At 41.7% G+C, this 21,654-nt stretch overlaps 1 protein-coding gene across 1 annotated transcript; it reads right to left on the bottom strand.

Annotated features, from left to right (window-relative positions):
• Positions 1-1,609: 1,609 nt before the first annotated feature.
• On the bottom strand, positions 1,610-20,460 carry LOC138192524 (uncharacterized protein in mobD 3'region-like). Its single transcript, XM_069139963.1, has 2 exons — positions 20,380-20,460; positions 1,610-2,098 (listed from the first exon to the last, which is right to left on the bottom strand). Exons 1-2 carry the CDS (start codon positions 20,458-20,460, stop codon positions 1,610-1,612), a joined length of 570 nt encoding a protein of 189 aa, XP_068996064.1.
• Between the last annotated feature and the right edge of the window lie 1,194 nt (positions 20,461-21,654).

Genomic DNA, 21,654 nt, shown 5'->3' with positions numbered 1-21,654 from the left:
ATGTCTATTTATGTCTGTCTGTTCTGTTTGTATTGGATGCTACAACCGGAGTCAAATTCCTTGTATGTGTCAACATACATGGCCAACAAAGTGATTCTGATTCTGATCCCAGGTCGTCATGGTGACAGAGGGCACCGAGTAACGGCTGTGCAAAACGGCAAAAATAAGAAGTTTTGTGCAAAAGTAAAAAGCTCGGTGTCTGAGAGGAACCCTCGTTTGTTAGAGTTCAGCTTCTGCAGCTCCAGATGACGTTAATCCCTGAATCCTCATCTATTACAATGACAGCTAGTTTTTCAATATCCTACACAAATAATAGTGTGTGTGTGTGTGTGTGTGTGTGTGTGTGTGTGTGTGTGTGTGAGAGTGACAGAAAAAGTTAATTAAAACCCTAAATCTGTCAGTAGACACACACACACACACACACACACACACACACACACACACACGCACACATGCACACGCGCACACACACACACACACACACACACACACACACACACACACACACACACACACACACACACACACACACACGTTTAATCAGGGGAAAGGTGGTAGTAACGGGTCGGTACCATGTGACCTCGCTGGAACCTGCAATCTGTTTCCTTCACATAAACACATCAGCTGTTTAAATGGTGGTCTCTCTGTTTGGCATCATCGTGGTCACCTCCCTGAACACACCTGATCATTCACACACCTGGTCATTCACACACCTGATCATTCACACACCTGATCATTCACACACCTGATCATTCACACACCTGGTCATTCACACACCTGGTCATTCACACACCTGATCATTCACACACCTGGTCATTCACACACCTGGTCATTCACACACCTGGTCATTCACACACCTGATCATTCACACACCTGGTCATTCACACACCTGGTCATTCACACACCTGGTCATTCACACACCTGATCATTCACACACCTGATCATTCACACACCTGATCATTCACACACCTGATCATTCACACACCTGGTCATTCACACACCTGATCATTCACACACCTGGTCATTCACACACCTGATCATTCACACACCTGATCATTCACACACCTGATCATTCACACACCTGATCATTCACACACCTGATCATTCACACACCTGATCATTCACACACCTGGTCATTCACACGGTTCAACTATGTGTCCTGCGACCACGTTGAGGCTCCCTCAGCCTTAATTCCACCCTGTCCTCCTCCGTCCCCACACTCGGTCTTAAAACATGATGATGTCACAGTAAAAGTGACCTTTGACCTCCTGGATATAAAATGTCCTCACCTCATCATTTCACCCTGTTGGACATTTGTCTACATTGTTGTCTCAATCACCGTTGGAGCTCCTGCGTTCTGGCCAGATACGGGCGTTGTGAGGTCACAGTGACCTTTGACCCCTAAATTCGAATCATTCGAAGAAGAAATTCCCTGAAGGTGTTGCTGAAGTCGTAATTCCAGCTGCGTCTCTGGCTCTGACGCGCCATGTTGGTTAGTTCACCAGAAGCGTCGCAGCTCGTTTCAGAAGCGTTGAAGAAAACAGCTCTCGGACAAAAAAACCATCTGTTTGGACAAAATGAGTTTGTTTCAGAAGGAAACGTCAGCAGATCAGACGGACAGGGAGCCTCCAGATGGAAGAGAATCCACTGATGGTCTGTGAAAGAGCTTCAGCATGGTCTGGTTCAGCATGGTCTGGTTCAGCATGGTCTGGTTCATCTTAGTCTGGTACAGCTTTGCCTGGTTCAGCTTGGCCTGGTTCAGCTTGATCTGGTTCAGCTTAGTCTGGTACAGCTTGGCCTGGTTCAGCTTGGCCTGGTTCAGCTTGGCCTGGTACAGCTTGGCCTGGTACAGCTTGGCCTGGTACAGCTTGGCCTGGTTCAGTTTGGCCTGGTTCAGTTTGGCCTGGTTCAGCTTGGCCTGGTACAGCTTGGTCTGGTCCAGCTTGGCCTGGTTCAGTTTGGCCTGGTTCAGTTTGGCCTGGTTCAGCTTGGCCTGGTTCAGCTTGGCCTGGCTCAGTTTGGCCTGGTTCAGCTTGGCCTGGTACAGCTTGGTCTGGTCCAGCTTGGCCTGGTTCAGTTTGGCCTGGTTCAGCTTGGCCTAGTTCAGCTTGGTCTGGTACAGCTAGGTCCCTCTGCTCTTGCCATGACCAAACCCCACAAGGATCTTGTTTAATTGCTTAATTTCGTGCTCTTATTAAAGTCCTGATTGTCGATGTGTTCCTACTTATAACTACTGGCTCAGCATAAATCAAAACCATGGTGGTGATGACGAGAACATCATGCTCCATCTGGTTTTATTCCAGAACAGTCCAGATAACCAGATCCACCATCACTACATATGGAAATATGTGCAGTTTTTTATATTAGTCTTTAAGGGAATGAATATTGTGTCTTATGAATTTCTGTTTTTAGGTGCATCGCACCATAAAACACCATCAGTACCGATATGTGTTCATAAATGTGTCAGGAGATTCTCTCAGATCTGACAATATCAGAACTATATGTAAGTTTTATTTACTGAAGTCTTCTGACCGCAATGTTTGATTGATTGATATGAAAAGCAAATCAATTATGTATTTATATGTTTAAAGAGGATTTTCCAAGGCATGTTCTACTTTTATTTAACAGCTGAGCTTGTCAAGAAACAAAGTTAGCAAAGTTCTGGAGTTGGACTCACACAGAAGAGAAACCGGAGGAACCAGAGGAACCGGACGAACCAGAGGAAGTCCAGGAGGCCAAAGAGGGTCGGAAACACCGAAACTCACGGATCACTGGGACGGAGACACGGAGACACAAAGGCAATCGACATAAGAACAACGTCTGGAACACAAGTACAAAATCTGGAACATAAGAAAAACATCTAGAACACAAGAACAACATCTGGAACATAAGAACAACATCTAGAACACAAGAACAACATCTGGAACACAAGTACATTGTCTGGAACACAAGTACAACATATGGAACACAACAACAACATCTAGGACACAAGTACAACATCTGGAACACAAGAAAATCATCTGGAAAATGAGAACAACATCTGGAACACGAGAACAACATCTGGAACACAAGAACAACATCAGGAACACAATAACAACATCTGGAACACAAGTATATTGTCAGGAACAAAATAACAACATCTAGGACACAAGTACAACATCTGGAACACAAGAACAACATCTGGAACACAAGAACAACATCTGGCACACAAGTACAACATCTGGAACACAAGTACATCGTCTGGAACACAAGTATAACATCTGGAACACTAGAACAACATCTGGAACACAAGAACAACATCTAGGACAAAAGTACGACATCTGGAACACAAGAACAACATCTGGAACACAAGTATAACATCTGACACACAAGGACAACATCTGGAACACAAGAATAAAATCTGGAACACAAGTACAACATCTGGAACACAAGTACAACATCTGGAACACAAGTACAACATCTGGAACAGAAGACAAACATCTGGAAAACAAGAACAACATCTGAAACCCAAGGAACACAATAACAACATCGTGAACACAAGAACAACATCTACAACACAAGAACAACATCTGGAACACAAGTAAATCGTCAGGAACACAAGGACAACATCTGGAACACAAGTACATTGTCTGGAACACAAGTACAACATCTGGAACACAAGTACATTGTCTGGAACACAAGTACAACATCTGGAACACAAGAAAATCATCTGGAAAACAAGAACAACATCTGGAACACGAGAACAACATCTGGAACACAAGAACAACATCAGGAACACAATAACAACATCTGGAACACAAGTATATTGTCAGGAACAAAATAACAATATCTAGGACACGAGTACAACATCTGGAATACAAGTACAACATCTGGCACACAAGTACAACATCTGGAACACAAGTACATCGTCTGGAACACAAGTATAACATCTGGAACACTGGAACAACATCTGGAACACAAGAACAACATCTAGGACACAAGTACGACATCTGGAACACAAGAACAACATCTGGAACACAAGTATAACATCTGGCACACAAGTACAACATCTGGAACACAAGGACAACATCTGGAACACAAGTACAACATCTGGAACACATATACAAAATCTGGAACACAAGTACAACATCTGGAACAGAAGACAAACATCTGGAACACAAGAACAACATCTGAAACCCAAGGAACACAATAACAACATCTTGAACACAAGAACAACATCCGGAACACAAGTACATTGTCTGGAACACAAGAACAACATCTGGAAGAGAAGAAAAATATCTGGAACACAATTACAAAATCAGGAACACAATAACAACATCTGGAACACAAGTATATTGTCAGGAACAAAATAACAACATCTGGAAAACAAGCACAACATCTGGAACAGAAGAACAAGATATGGAACACAAGTACAACATCTGGAACACAATAACCACATCTGGAAAACAAGTACAACATCTGGCACACAAGTACAACATCTGGAAACAAGAATAAAAGTCTGGAACACAAGAAAAACATCTGGAACACAAGTACAACATCCGGGACACAAGTACAACATCTGGAAAACAAGAACAACGTCTGGAACACACGAAAAACATCTGAAAAACTAGTACAACATCTGGAACACAAGAACAACATCTGGAAAATAAGAACAACATCTGGAACACGGTAACAACATCTGGAACACAAGTATAACATCTGGAACACAAGAACAACATCTAGGACACAAGTACATCAGGAACAAAATAACAACATCTGGAACACAAGCACAACATCTGGAACAGAAGAACAACATCTGGAACACAAGTATAACATCTGGAACACAAGAACAACATCTAGGACACAAGTACAACATCTAGAACACAAGAACAACATCTGGAACATAAGAACAACATCTAGAACACAAGAACAACATCTGGAACACAAGTACATTGTCTGGAACACAAGTACAACATATGGAACACAACAACAACATCTAGGACACAAGTACAACATCTGGAACACAAGAAAATCATCTGGAAAATGAGAACAACATCTGGAACACGAGAACAACATCTGGAACACAAGAACAACATCAGGAACACAATAACAACATCTGGAACACAAGTATATTGTCAGGAACAAAATAACAACATCTAGGACACAAGTACAACATCTGGAACACAAGAACAACATCTGGAACACAAGAACAACATCTGGCACACAAGTACAACATCTGGAACACAAGTACATCGTCTGGAACACAAGTATAACATCTGGAACACTAGAACAACATCTGGAACACAAGAACAACATCTAGGACAAAAGTACGACATCTGGAACACAAGAACAACATCTGGAACACAAGTATAACATCTGACACACAAGGACAACATCTGGAACACAAGAATAAAATCTGGAACACAAGTACAACATCTGGAACACAAGTACAACATCTGGAACACAAGTACAACATCTGGAACAGAAGACAAACATCTGGAAAACAAGAACAACATCTGAAACCCAAGGAACACAATAACAACATCGTGAACACAAGAACAACATCTACAACACAAGAACAACATCTGGAACACAAGTAAATCGTCAGGAACACAAGGACAACATCTGGAACACAAGTACATTGTCTGGAACACAAGTACAACATCTGGAACACAAGTACATTGTCTGGAACACAAGTACAACATCTGGAACACAAGAAAATCATCTGGAAAACAAGAACAACATCTGGAACACGAGAACAACATCTGGAACACAAGAACAACATCAGGAACACAATAACAACATCTGGAACACAAGTATATTGTCAGGAACAAAATAACAATATCTAGGACACGAGTACAACATCTGGAATACAAGTACAACATCTGGCACACAAGTACAACATCTGGAACACAAGTACATCGTCTGGAACACAAGTATAACATCTGGAACACTGGAACAACATCTGGAACACAAGAACAACATCTAGGACACAAGTACGACATCTGGAACACAAGAACAACATCTGGAACACAAGTATAACATCTGGCACACAAGTACAACATCTGGAACACAAGGACAACATCTGGAACACAAGTACAACATCTGGAACACATATACAAAATCTGGAACACAAGTACAACATCTGGAACAGAAGACAAACATCTGGAACACAAGAACAACATCCGGAACACAAGTACATTGTCTGGAACACAATAACAACATCTGGAAGAGAAGAAAAATATCTGGAACACAATTACAAAATCAGGAACACAATAACAACATCTGGAACACAAGTATATTGTCAGGAACAAAATAACAACATCTGGAAAACAAGCACAACATCTGGAACAGAAGAACAAGATATGGAACACAAGTACAACATCTGGAACACAATAACCACATCTGGAAAACAAGTACAACATCTGGCACACAAGTACAACATCTGGAAACAAGAATAAAAGTCTGGAACACAAGAAAAACATCTGGAACACAAGTACAACATCCGGGACACAAGTACAACATCTGGAAAACAAGAACAACGTCTGGAACACACGAAAAACATCTGAAAAACTAGTACAACATCTGGAACACAAGAACAACATCTGGAAAATAAGAACAACATCTGGAACACGGTAACAACATCTGGAACACAAGTATAACATCTGGAACACAAGAACAACATCTAGGACACAAGTACATCAGGAACAAAATAACAACATCTGGAACACAAGCACAACATCTGGAACAGAAGAACAACATCTGGAACACAAGTATAACATCTGGAACACAAGAACAACATCTAGGACAAAAGTACGACATCTGGAACACAAGAACAACATCTGGAACACAAGTATAACATCTGACACACAAGGACAACATCTGGAACACAAGAATAAAATCTGGAACACAAGTACAACATCTGGAACACAAGTACAACATCTGGAACACAAGTACAACATCTGGAACAGAAGACAAACATCTGGAAAACAAGAACAACATCTGAAACCCAAGGAACACAATAACAACATCGTGAACACAAGAACAACATCTACAACACAAGAACAACATCTGGAACACAAGTAAATCGTCAGGAACACAAGGACAACATCTGGAACACAAGTACATTGTCTGGAACACAAGTACAACATCTGGAACACAAGTACATTGTCTGGAACACAAGTACAACATCTGGAACACAAGAAAATCATCTGGAAAACAAGAACAACATCTGGAACACGAGAACAACATCTGGAACACAAGAACAACATCAGGAACACAATAACAACATCTGGAACACAAGTATATTGTCAGGAACAAAATAACAATATCTAGGACACGAGTACAACATCTGGAATACAAGTACAACATCTGGCACACAAGTACAACATCTGGAACACAAGTACATCGTCTGGAACACAAGTATAACATCTGGAACACTGGAACAACATCTGGAACACAAGAACAACATCTAGGACACAAGTACGACATCTGGAACACAAGAACAACATCTGGAACACAAGTATAACATCTGGCACACAAGTACAACATCTGGAACACAAGGACAACATCTGGAACACAAGTACAACATCTGGAACACATATACAAAATCTGGAACACAAGTACAACATCTGGAACAGAAGACAAACATCTGGAACACAAGAACAACATCCGGAACACAAGTACATTGTCTGGAACACAATAACAACATCTGGAAGAGAAGAAAAATATCTGGAACACAATTACAAAATCAGGAACACAATAACAACATCTGGAACACAAGTATATTGTCAGGAACAAAATAACAACATCTGGAAAACAAGCACAACATCTGGAACAGAAGAACAAGATATGGAACACAAGTACAACATCTGGAACACAATAACCACATCTGGAAAACAAGTACAACATCTGGCACACAAGTACAACATCTGGAAACAAGAATAAAAGTCTGGAACACAAGAAAAACATCTGGAACACAAGTACAACATCCGGGACACAAGTACAACATCTGGAAAACAAGAACAACGTCTGGAACACACGAAAAACATCTGAAAAACTAGTACAACATCTGGAACACAAGAACAACATCTGGAAAATAAGAACAACATCTGGAACACGGTAACAACATCTGGAACACAAGTATAACATCTGGAACACAAGAACAACATCTAGGACACAAGTACATCAGGAACAAAATAACAACATCTGGAACACAAGCACAACATCTGGAACAGAAGAACAACATCTGGAACACAAGTATAACATCTGGAACACAAGAACAACATCTAGGACACAAGTATAACATCTGGAACACAGGAACAACAGCTGGGACACAAGGTCAACATCTGGAACACGAGAACATCTTCTGGCACACAAGAACAAAATCTGGAACACAAGTATAACATCTGGAACACAATAACAACATCTGGAACACAAGTATAACATCTGGAACACAAGAACAACATCTAGGACACAAGTACAACATCAGGAACAAAATAACAACATCTGGAACACAAGCACAACATCTGGAACAGAAGAACAACATATGGAACACCAGTACAACATCTGGAACACAAGTACAAAATCTGGAGCACAATAACAACATCTAGAACACAAGAACAACATCTGGAACATAAGAACAACATCTGGAACACAAGTATAACATCTGGAACACAATAAAAACATATGGAACACAAGTACAACATCTGGAAAACAAGAACAAAATCTGGAACAAAAGAAAAACATCTGGAACACAAGTACAACATCAGGAACACGAGAACAACATCTGGAACACAAGAAAAACATCTGGAACACTAGTACAACATCTAAAACACAAGAACAACATCTGGAACAAAAGTACAACATCTAGGACACGAGGTTAGCATCTGGAACACGAGAACATCATCTGGCACACAAGAACAAAATCTGGAACATAAGAACAACATTTAGAACACAAATACAACATCTGAAACACAAGTACATTGTCTGGAACACAAGAACAACATCTGGAACACAATATAAATGTCTGGAACACAAATACAAAATCAGGAACACAAGAACAACATCTGGAACACAAGTGCAACATCTACAAAACAAAAATATTGTCTGGAACACAAGAACAACATCTGGAACACAACATCAACATCTGGAACACAAGTACAACATCTACAACGCAAAAATATTGTCTGGAACACAAGAACAACAGCTAGAACACAAGAAAAACATCTGGAACACAAGTATATTGTCAGGAACACAAGAACAACATCTGGAACACATGAACAACATCTGGAACACAAGAACAACAGCTAGGACACAAGGTCAACATCTGGAACACGAGAACATCTGGCACACAAGAACAAAATCTGGAACAGAAGAAAAACATCTGGAACACAAGTACAACATCAGGAACACGAGAACAACATCTGGAACACAAGAAAAACATCTGGAACACTAGTACAACATCTAAAACACAAGAACAACATCTGGAACAAAAGTATATTGTCAGGAACAAAATAACAACATCTGGAAAACAAGTATATTGTCAGGAACAAAATAACAACATCTGGAAAACAAGCACAACATCTGGAACAGAAGAACAAGATATGGAACACAAGTACAACATCTGGAACACAATAACCACATCTGGAAAACAAGTACAACATCTGGCACACAAGTACAACATCTGGAAACAAGAATAAAAGTCTGGAACACAAGAAAAACATCTGGAACACAAGTACAACATCCGGGACACAAGTACAACATCTGGAAAACAAGAACAACGTCTGGAACACACGAAAAACATCTGAAAAACTAGTACAACATCTGGAACACAAGAACAACATCTGGAAAATAAGAACAACATCTGGAACACGGTAACAACATCTGGAACACAAGTATAACATCTGGAACACAAGAACAACATCTAGGACACAAGTACATCAGGAACAAAATAACAACATCTGGAACACAAGCACAACATCTGGAACAGAAGAACAACATCTGGAACACAAGTATAACATCTGGAACACAAGAACAACATCTAGGACACAAGTATAACATCTGGAACACAGGAACAACAGCTGGGACACAAGGTCAACATCTGGAACACGAGAACATCTTCTGGCACACAAGAACAAAATCTGGAACACAAGTATAACATCTGGAACACAATAACAACATCTGGAACACAAGTATAACATCTGGAACACAAGAACAACATCTAGGACACAAGTACAACATCAGGAACAAAATAACAACATCTGGAACACAAGCACAACATCTGGAACAGAAGAACAACATATGGAACACCAGTACAACATCTGGAACACAAGTACAAAATCTGGAGCACAATAACAACATCTAGAACACAAGAACAACATCTGGAACATAAGAACAACATCTGGAACACAAGTATAACATCTGGAACACAATAAAAACATATGGAACACAAGTACAACATCTGGAAAACAAGAACAAAATCTGGAACAAAAGAAAAACATCTGGAACACAAGTACAACATCAGGAACACGAGAACAACATCTGGAACACAAGAAAAACATCTGGAACACTAGTACAACATCTAAAACACAAGAACAACATCTGGAACAAAAGTACAACATCTAGGACACGAGGTTAGCATCTGGAACACGAGAACATCATCTGGCACACAAGAACAAAATCTGGAACATAAGAACAACATTTAGAACACAAATACAACATCTGAAACACAAGTACATTGTCTGGAACACAAGAACAACATCTGGAACACAATATAAATGTCTGGAACACAAATACAAAATCAGGAACACAAGAACAACATCTGGAACACAAGTGCAACATCTACAAAACAAAAATATTGTCTGGAACACAAGAACAACATCTGGAACACAACATCAACATCTGGAACACAAGTACAACATCTACAACGCAAAAATATTGTCTGGAACACAAGAACAACAGCTAGAACACAAGAAAAACATCTGGAACACAAGTATATTGTCAGGAACACAAGAACAACATCTGGAACACATGAACAACATCTGGAACACAAGAACAACAGCTAGGACACAAGGTCAACATCTGGAACACGAGAACATCTGGCACACAAGAACAAAATCTGGAACAGAAGAAAAACATCTGGAACACAAGTACAACATCAGGAACACGAGAACAACATCTGGAACACAAGAAAAACATCTGGAACACTAGTACAACATCTAAAACACAAGAACAACATCTGGAACAAAAGTACATTGTCTGGAACACAAGTACAACATCTGGAACACAAGAACAACAGCTAGGACACAAGGTCAACATCTGGAACATGAGAACATCATCTGGCACACAAGAACAAAATCTGGAACATAAGAACAACATCTAGAACACAAGTATAACATCTGGAACAGAAGAACAACATCTTGAAAACAAGTATAACATCTGGAACACAAGAACAACATCTAGGACACAAGTACAACATCAGGAACAAAATAACAACATCCGGAACACAAGCACAACATCTGGAACACAAGAACAACATCTGGAACAGCAGTACAACATCTGGAACACAATAACAACATCTGGAAAACAAGTACAACATCTGGAAAAGAAGAACAACGTCTGGAACACAAGAAAAACATCTGGAAAACTAGTACAACATCTAGAACACAAGAACAACATCTGGAACACAAGAACAACATCTCAGACACAAGTTCAACATCTGGAAAACGAGAACATCATCTGGAAAACAAGAACAACATCTGGAACACAAGTACAAAATCTGGAGCACAATAACAACATCTAGAACACAAGAACAACATCTGGAACATAAGAACAACTTCTGGAACACAAGTATAACATGTGGAACACAAGAACAACATCTGGAACACAAGTACAACATCTGGAACAGAAGAAAAACATCTGGAACACAAGTACAACATCAGGAACACGAGAACAACATCTGGAACACAAGAAAAACATCTGGAACAAAAGTACATCGTCTGGAACACAAGTACAACATCTGGAACACAAGAACAACATCTAGGACATGAGGTCAGCATCTGGAACACGAGAACATTATCTGGCACACAAGAACAAAATCTGGAACATAAGAACAACATCTAGAACACAAGTACAACATCTGGAACACAAGTACATTGTCTAGAACACAAGAACAACATCTGGAACACAAGAACAACATCTGGAACACAATACAAATATCTGGAACACAAGAACAACATCTGGAACACAACATCAACATCTGGAACACAAGTACAACATCTACAACGCAAAAATATTGTCTGGAACACAAGAGCAACAGCTAGAACACAAGAAAAACATCTAGAACACAAGTATATTGTCAGGAACACAAGAACAACATCTGGAACACAAGTACAACATCTAAGACACAAGTACAACATCAGGAACAAAATAACAACATCTGGAACACAAGAACAACATCTAGGACACAAGTACAACATCAGGAACAAAATAACAACATCTGGAACACAAGCACAACATCTGGAATAGAAGAACAACATATGGAACACAAGTACAACATCTGGAACACAATAACAACATCTGGAAAACAAGTACAACATCTGGAACACAAGAACAACATCTGGAACACAAGAACAACATCTGGAACACAAGTACAACATCTGGGACACAAGAACAACATCTGGAACACAAGTACAACATCAACAACACAAGAACAACATCTAGAACACAAGAACAACATATGGAACACAAGAACAACATCTGGAACACAAGTATATCGTCAGGAACACAAGAACAACATCTGGAACACAAGAACAACATCTGGAACACAAGAACAACAAATGCAGCATGTAGGAAGGTGATCACGACTTTATTACTTAATTAACCATAAAGCAGAGTTTGATTTCAGTGAAGAAATGAGTGAAGATTTTACTCTGTAAATTATTTATTTGTCCACTTAACATGGTAATTTGTACAAATATGTGACTATAATCATTATAACAGTCAGGTTCTGCTCTACTTTCTGATGAGTCAGATATTTGAATGACGAGTTCATGAGGAACTCACACAAAAGATGTGTTCATGGAGCTGAATGAAGATTTTAAGTCCACGCTGTGTAACACGTAAATTACAACAGAATGGCTTGCAATTGACCAAATGTTGAAACTGAGACATGTTATTGTTTTATTTAAAAATTATATATTCATTTTGAATGTAAGACTACCCATGGTGGTGAAGGACCTCTTGGCTCCTTGTTTGGACGTGAACCCTCAATTTCATGTAAAGCTGAATCCACCGTATTCAGAGGAGAGTCCGTATGAATGGCGCCCTCTGGTGGTTTTCACCTCATCTGATCTCTACATCTTATATCAGCCTCCAGTTCACCAGTTGTGACGTTTGCTGACATTTACAGAAAGGTCAGAGGTCATGGAGGTTCATGTTTGTTTGGATGTTCAGCTAATATATTGTAATTTTAGTCACGTAGAGTTTGTCTTCGTAACTTAGATAACAGCCTCCGTCTGAGGAACATGTTGGTCATCTTTTCCCTCTTTGTATTTCCTGTTAGCTTGATAAACTGTTAGCCTCTGTGGCCTCTAGATGACCTCCATGTTGTGTTTTTACGATTTAACCACTTGAACATACAAACATACGAAACACACGGTGCACACGACTTCCCGTGTTGTAACCACGAGGACACGACTTCCATTTGAAGGCAGCATCACTGTAAGTGTTGTAGGTGAACACGGAGAACATTCACATCCCCACTGTATCATCGGTCAGAGTATTTATACTCTACTTTAAAATGATTAAAATGTTAAGATTAGAAACTTTAAATGATGTGAAAAGAAAAGCAGAACATTCAGGTAAATGTGGAGGATTTCTGGAGGATGACATAGATGGATAATAGATAGATAGATATAGATAGATAGAGATGGATGGATGGATGGATGGATGGATGGATGGATGGATGGATGGATGGATGGATGGATGGATAGATAGATAGATAGATAGATAGATAGATAGATAGATAGATAGATAGATAGATAGATAGATAGATAGATAATAGATAGTTACTTTATTAATCCCCAAGGGGAATTTATTTTGCTACAGCAGCATTATAGGTACAGGAAATAAATAAAATAACAGTAAAAAAACATTAAATATAAAAATGCACAGTATATGCAAAAAAATAAAATAAAATAAAATAGAATAATTCAATTAAAACTAACTAAACAATAATGGAAAGTTTTTTTGTTTTTTATATTTAAACAACCAAGAAAAACAGACAACAGACAACAGTGTTATTGTTGTGTGATGGATTTTGCCAAAGGTGAGTTATTGTACAGTCTTATTGCGGTGGACAGGAATGATCTCCTGTATCTGGAATGATCTCCTGTATCAGGAATGATCTCCTGTATCTGGAATGATCTCCTGTATCAGGAACGATCTCCTGTATCTGGAATGATCTCCTGTATCAGGAATCATCTCCTGTATCTGGAATGATCTCCTGTATCTGGAATGATCTCCTGTATCTGGAATGATCTCCTGTATCTGGAACGATCTCCTGTATCAGGAACGATCTCCTGTATCTGGAATGATCTCCTGTATCAGGAACGATCTCCTGTATCAGGAATGATCTCCTGTATCTGGAATGATCTCCTGTATCTGGAACGATCTCCTGTATCTGGAATGATCTCCTGTATCAGGAATGATCTCCTGTATCAGGAATCATCTCCTGTATCTGGAATGATCTCCTGTATCTGGAATGATCTCCTGTATCTGGAATGATCTCCTGTATCAGGAATGATCTCCTGTATCTGGAATGATCTCCTGTATCTGGAACGATCTCCTGTATCAGGAATGATCTCCTGTATCTGGAATGATCTCCTGTATCAGGAACGATCTCCTGTATCAGGAATGATCTCCTGTATCTGGAATGATCTCCTGTATCAGGAACGATCTCCTGTATCTGGAATGATCTCCTGTATCTGTCCTTGTGACAGCAGCTGGATGAGTCTTTTGGAGAATGTCCTCCTCTATCCCTGCAGCAGGTGGAGAGGGTGGTCAGGATTATCTAATATGGATAATAGTTTCCTCAGTGTCCTCCTCTCCACCACCTTTTCCAGACTATCCAGTTTGTAGCCGATGATGGAGCCGGCCTTCTTAACCAGTTTGTTAAGTCTGTTGGTGTCACCGGCTCCAATGCTGCTCCCACCCCCAACCTCTCCCCCCCAGCAGACCACAGTGAAGTACAGTTCACTGGCCACAACAGACTGGTAGAACATCTCCAACATCTTGCTGCACACATTGAAGGATCGAAGTTTCCTCAAGAAAAAGAGTCGACTCATCACCTTGTAGACAGCGTTGATGTTGGTCTTCCAGTTCAGTCTGTTGTCATGGAGACACCAGATACTTGTACTCCTCCACCATGTCCACCTCCTCTCCCAGAACTCTCAGCGGTTGTGAAGCTGTCGCCTTCCTCCTGAAGTCAACCACCATCTCTCTGGTCTTGGCCACGTTCAGAAGGAGGTGATTTCTACCCGCCCACTCCACAAAGTCCTCCACTACTGCCCTGTCCTCGTCCTCCCGTCCATCCCTTATACATCCTACCACTGCAGAGTCATCAGAGAACTTCTGCAGATGTCTTGACTCTGAGTTGAACTGGAAGTCAGTGGTGTTGAAGGTGAACAGGAAGGGAGACAGAACAGTTCCCTGAGGAGCTCCAGTACCACTGACCAACGTATCAGACAGCACACTGCCCAGACGGACAAACTGTGGTCTGCCTGTCAGGTAGTCAGTGATCCAGGAGACAGTGGACGTGTCCACCCCCACCACCCGCAGCTTCTCACTCAGTAGCAGTGGTTGGATGGTGTTGAATGCACTGGAGAAATCAAAGAAAGTGATTCTCACAGAGTCACCGGTTCCATCCAGGTGAGACTGAGCTCGTTGCAGCAGGTAGATGATGGCATCGTCCACTCCCACATGAGGCTGGTACGCAAATTGCAGAGGGTCCAGAGAAGATTTCACCAGCAGCCTGAGGTGGGCCAAGATCAGCCTCTCCAGCACCTTCATCACGAGATGTGAGGGCAACCGGTCGGTAGTCGTTGAGGCCAGATGGAGTCGTCTTCTTCAGTAAAGGAACCAGGCAGGACGTCTTTCACAGCACCGGGACTTCCTCCTGCTTCAGGCTCAGGTTGAAGAGGTGTTGTAGGACCTCAGCCAGCTGGACGGCGCAGGTCTTCAGGACCCCGGGGCTGATGCCATCAGGCCCTGCAGCCTTGCGCTGGTGGAGTCTCTCCAGCTGTCTCCTAACCTGGCCAGTCGTCACAGGAGGGGGGGGAGGGTCATGGCGTTGATGGTGGAAGAGCCCTTTGGATTTGAGGACTCTGTGTCCATGCAGCTCACCAGTGGGGACAGAGGGGGGAGGGGGAAGGCAGCAGAGGTGTTTGGGAGGTGTGTAGGAGACAGATGAGGGTGGTGAACTAAACCTGTTGAAGAAACAGTTTAGCTCATTGGCCCTCTCCAGGTTCCCCCCGATTGTTCCTCTCCAGGTTCCCCCTGGTTGTTCCTCTCCAGGTTCCCCCCGATTGTTCCTCTCCAGGTTCCCCCTGGTTGTTCCTCTCCAGGTTCCCCCTGGTTGTTCCTCTCCAGGTTCCCCCTGGTTGTCTCTCTCTCCCCTTGAACCCAGTAATCTCCTTCATACCGGTCCACACCTCCCTCACATTGTTCTGCTGGCGTTTGGCCTCCAGCTTCCTCCTGTAGGAGTCCTTGCACTCCCTCATCTTCTCCTTCAGGTGGCGCTGCACTCTCCTGAGCTCCTCCCTGTCCCCAGACCTGAAGGCTGCTTTCTTCTTATTAAGAAGAACTTTCAGGTCACTGGTGATCCACGGTTTATTGTTGGGGAAGCAATGTTCAGTCCGGGATGGTACGGTGGAGTGTTCACAGAATTTAATGTATTCTGTGATACAGTCCGTCATGCTGTTGATGTCCTCCCCATGTGGTCCACACAGCACGTCCCAGTCCGTGGACTCAAAGCAGTCCTGCAGGGTGTCTTTAGCCTCCTGTGTCCACCTCCTCACAGTCCTGGTGGTTACAGGAAATCTGAAGACTGACTATCACTCCACGATGAAGATGTTGTCGAGCCCGATGTGACTCACGATGAAACCAATATTTCCTGTTCCCGTCCGTGCTGTGGTGTGTGTCTACATTTATTTTCTTCATGTGTTTGTGTGTGTTGTGTCGTGCAGGTTTGTGCTGATGCTCGTGGACATGTTGTGAAGGTGTGGGCCTCCTGCTGCAGGCTTTAAGTGAGCTGGAGTGCATCTTCTCCACTGTTTATACAGCACTCTCCTCATTTTGGTTAGTCATCACACACACACACACACATCTGCACTACAACACATCTGCACACACACACACACACTCATCGGTTAGAACACATCTCGGTACTCCAGTAATGTACGCATTGGACTGCAGACAGTGATGGATGTAAATACCTCCATATTTGGACGAACTGGGGGAGGAGCCAGCGGTGGATCTGACCGATCTGATTGGAAACCTGACGATACTACGTCCCGCCCACCGATAGCTGTAACCTGACTGCACCACAGGCCTGTCAATCAAACAGACACGCCCCCCAAAACAGGTCTTCTTGAATCTTCTTTTCTAATGAATGAGGGATTATTTTCAGATGGACCTCCAGAAAACTAATAAGAAGGAGTGACTTTAGCTAACAACACCGAGATAACTGATGGACACATTTTATTCACTTTGGATTTGATGAGAGAAGTTGAATGGGAGTCTATGGAGCCGGAGGCTTTTTGGAGCCGACCTCTAGTGGCACTCGCTGGTATTGCAGCTGAAGACACTTCTGGATCGGAACCATTTTTCAGACCTGGAAGCTACGAACACTTTTATATCCAATCTGTGTGAGTAACACACCTCATGTTACAAACTAAACTCTGTGGATAATGCTCCTCCTGAAGACCGGCTGATGAACAAGATGGAGGACTGTATTGATTGTTCTCGGTCCATTTCTTTATTTCATTATTCATTCCTTTATTCATGCACTATTGGACTTCAAATCAAATCCTGCCACCATTTTCAAAATTGCATTGACAAGTCAAATCAAACTGACTCGAACACCTCCAAGTCATAATTTAAAACGCACTGCGCCATTAACTGATTGCGATAAAAAAATTAATTGTTGGTAGATATGACTTGTTTAAAATGAATGTTGTTTTGTGGAAAGTAGATCTGAGGTCGTGAGCAGGACTCTTAACAGATGACGTCTTTAGTCTGACACATTTAGCCTGCTGTTCCCTCGTCCTCCTCTCAACTATTCTTCGATAGGAAGTGAAGTGACAAACAAGAAGCACAAATGTGCTCCGACAGTCCCGGTTCACACAGCCCTGCAGCAGGCAGTCAGTCAGCCTCCATCACAGCAGCTCAACAGCTGGCAGCAACGGCAGCCTGCTGCTCCATGTGGGAGGCTGAAGGATGGGGACACGTAATGAGTGGGGGGGAACACCAGCGGGAACATGATGAGGTTACTTTACAGTATCTTCTTCACTTATGTCTTCAGACATGAACGACAACCGCTTTTTGTTTTCTACATGTAGAACAAACCTCAGAGCACGAAGGAGAAGAGACTCAAAGAATGGAAATGAAAAAGAGAATACTTTAGGACTGGATCGCCCCAGCCAGCCGAGGCAGATGACCGTCACCTCTGAGCCTGGTTCTGTTGGAGGTTTCTTCCTGTTAAAAGAGAGTTTTTCCTTCTGTTGGAGGTTTCTTCATGTTAAAAGAGAGTTTTTCCTTCTGTTGGAGGTTTCTTCTGTTAAAAGAGAGTTTTTCCTTCCTTCTGTTAGAGGTTTCTTCCTGTTAAAAGAGAGTTTTTCCTTCTGTTGGAGGTTTCTTCTGTTAAAAGAGAGTTTCTCCTTCTGTTGGAGGTTTCTTCTGTTAAAAGAGAGTTTTTCCTTCCTTCTGTTGGAGGTTTCTTCCTGTTAAAAGAGAGTTTTTCCTTCTGTTGGAGGTTTCTTCTGTTAAAAGAGAGTTTTTCCTTCTGTTGGAGATTTCTTCTGTTAAAAGAGAGTTTTTCCTTCTGTTGGAGGTTTCTTCTGTTAAAAGAGAGTTTTTCCTTCCTTCTGTTGGAGGTTTCTTCTGTTAAAAGAGAGTTTTTCCTTCTGTTGGAGGTTTCTTCTGTTAAAAGAGAGTTTTTCCTTCTGTTGGAGGTTTCTTCTGTTAAAAGAGAGTTTTGCCTTCCTTCTGTTGGAGGTTTATTCTTGTTAAAAGAGAGTTTTTCCTTCCTTCTGTTAGAGGTTTCTTCCTGTTAAAAGAGAGTTTTTCCTTCTGTTGGAGGTTTCTTCTGTTAAAAGAGAGTTTTTCCTTCCTTCTGTTGGAGGTTTCTTCTGTTAAAAGAGAGTTTTTCCTTCCTTCTGTTGGAGGTTTCTTCTGTTAAAAGAGAGTTTTTCCTTCCTTCTGTTGGAGGTTTCTTCTTGTTAAAAGAGAGTTTTTCCTTCTGTTGGAGGTTTCTTCTGTTAAAAGAGAGTTTTTCCTTCCTTATGTTAGAGGTTTCTTCCTGTTAAAAGAGAGTTGTTCCTTCTGTTGGAGGTTTCTTCTGTTAAAAGAGAGTTTTTCCTTCCTTCTGTTGGAGGCTTCTTCTGTTAAAAGAGTTTTTTTTCCTTCTGTTGGAGATTTCTTCCTATTAAACAGGGGTCTCAAACTTAATTTACTTGGGGGCCGCTGGAGGCAGAGTCTGGGTGAGGCTAGGCTGCATCGGGTATTCCACAAGAAAAGCTTTGTTAAAAAAATTCCAATCTTCTCAAATGTCTTTATTTTTTTAACACAAAATAAGATGAAAAATAAATAAACAAATTAAGAATTAATAAGTAAATAAGTAAATAAATCAGTAATAAATAAAATAATAATAATTAGATTTCTCTGGTCAGCAACTATGTGTGGTTTCTTCAGTCTTCTATATCTGCTGTATTCACATTTAAGTGTCTTTATTAACAGTTCTTTAACCTCAATGGGTTCTTCTGAACATGAATTGTCCTGAACATGAATGGAACATTGAAGAACATGAACTGTTCTTCTGAACATGGCTTCTCTTGCCTACTCCTTGCTGCTAGAGACCTGGCAGCGCTTCCTCTCGCATAGCTGAGCCACATTTGTCTCGAGGGAGGAAGCAGTTGAGACCCTCAGTATGGCTTGAAGATGATCATCAGTAAGTCTAGACCTGTACTTGGACTTATTGAAGTTCAAGGTGGAGAAGAGCTTTTCGCACAAGTATGTGCTCCCAAAAAGGCACATGGTCCGCTTGAACATTCGGGAAAGCTCAGGGAAGCTGGGGGTCAATTCTCTCAAAAATGGCCCAAGCTTGTCTGCTTTTCCACTCACCTCCCTGAACTTGGCTTTGAGGTCAGAGTTGCACTGCAGGTCAATGAGCTCCATTTGAAGCACAGGAGGGGCATCTTGCATATCAAAGGAGAAGGGGTCCGCAAAAATTTGAAATGTGGCTCTGTGCGTCTTGAAGTCTGCAAATCTGTAATCAAATTCCTCCTGTAGCTTCAAAATGGCATCAACATGCTTCTCACCACTGAATGGTGTGCCTGCATCCACGAGTGCCTTGCATGCTGGGAAATGGCAAAGGTTTGTCTGAGAGAGCTGGGCTTTCCATAACACAAGTTTTGTGGAGAATGCTCTCACGTTGTCATAGGCAGCACTGACCAGTTGCCCCTGGCCTTGTAAACTCTTGTTCAGTACATTAAGCTCATGTGTGATACCAACAAGAAAAGCTAAGTCCATGAGCCATTTGGGATCACTTAGCACAGGAACAGCCACCCCATCCTTCTCCATGAAGGCTTTCACTTCTGCTCTCAACTCAAAAAATCTCTTCAAGGCGTTTCCCTGCTGAGCCAACGTACCTCGGTGAAGTAGAGCACAGAACCTTCGGTGCTTTAAGCCCCTGGATCTGATTTGGTTGATGCATTTCACAACGACAGACATCACATTGTCAAACTTCAGGCATTTGCTGCAAAGGGCCTGCTGATGGATAATGCAGTGCAGAGCAATGGCCTCCTCTACACCCTCCTCTTCCAGTTTGTTTTTGAACAAGTGCCACCAGTCCATTTGTCCTCCCTGTCATTGATGGCGCTCCATCGCTTGTTATTCCAACAAACCTCTTCCATGGCAAACCGGCATTCTCAATGGCATCACAGCTGGTGAAACATCTCCTGAGCGGTGGTCTGGCCATGCATTGGGATTACTGTGAGCAACTCCTCTATCACTTCACAATTGTCATCAATACCACGGACATACATTGCGAGCTGGGCGGTGTCTCTGATGTCTGTGGTCTCATCAAGAGCGACTGAGTATACACTGAAATATTTGGCTTTCTCACACAGTTGATCATAAATGTTACTTGACAGGTCAGAAATGCGCTCTGCTACGGTGTTGGCAGAAAGGCTGATGTTGCTAAACTGACCTTTCTTTTCCAGACAGACAATACTTGCAGCCTGTAATATGCACTTTTTGATGAATTCACCTTCTGTGAACGGCTTTCCCGCCTTAGCAATCATCTCACTAACCACGTAGCGAGCTTCGACTGCTGCATTATTCTCTTTGGTTGCTTTCTTGAAGAAATCTTGTTGCCTCAGTAGACATGTTTTAAGA

The sequence above is a fragment of the Embiotoca jacksoni genome, unplaced genomic scaffold, assembly GCF_022577435.1.
Source record: "Embiotoca jacksoni isolate LCO1_2020_lvr unplaced genomic scaffold, fEmbJac1.0.p SCAF_88, whole genome shotgun sequence".
NCBI classification, from domain to species: Eukaryota; Metazoa; Chordata; class Actinopteri; family Embiotocidae; genus Embiotoca; species Embiotoca jacksoni.
This window is presented reverse-complemented; position numbering and strand designations above follow the sequence as displayed.

Bases quoted from the DNA above. Each gene is read 5' to 3' on its own strand.
- LOC138192524 (XM_069139963.1), bottom strand. From the start codon at position 20,460: ATGCAAGATGCCCCTCCTGTGCTTCAAATGGAGCTCATTGACCTGCAG. The intron at 2,099-20,379 runs GTGAGTGGAAAA...AAGCTGAACTAG, and splicing joins TCAAAGCCAAGTTCAGGGAG to GCCAAGCTGAACCAGGCCAA.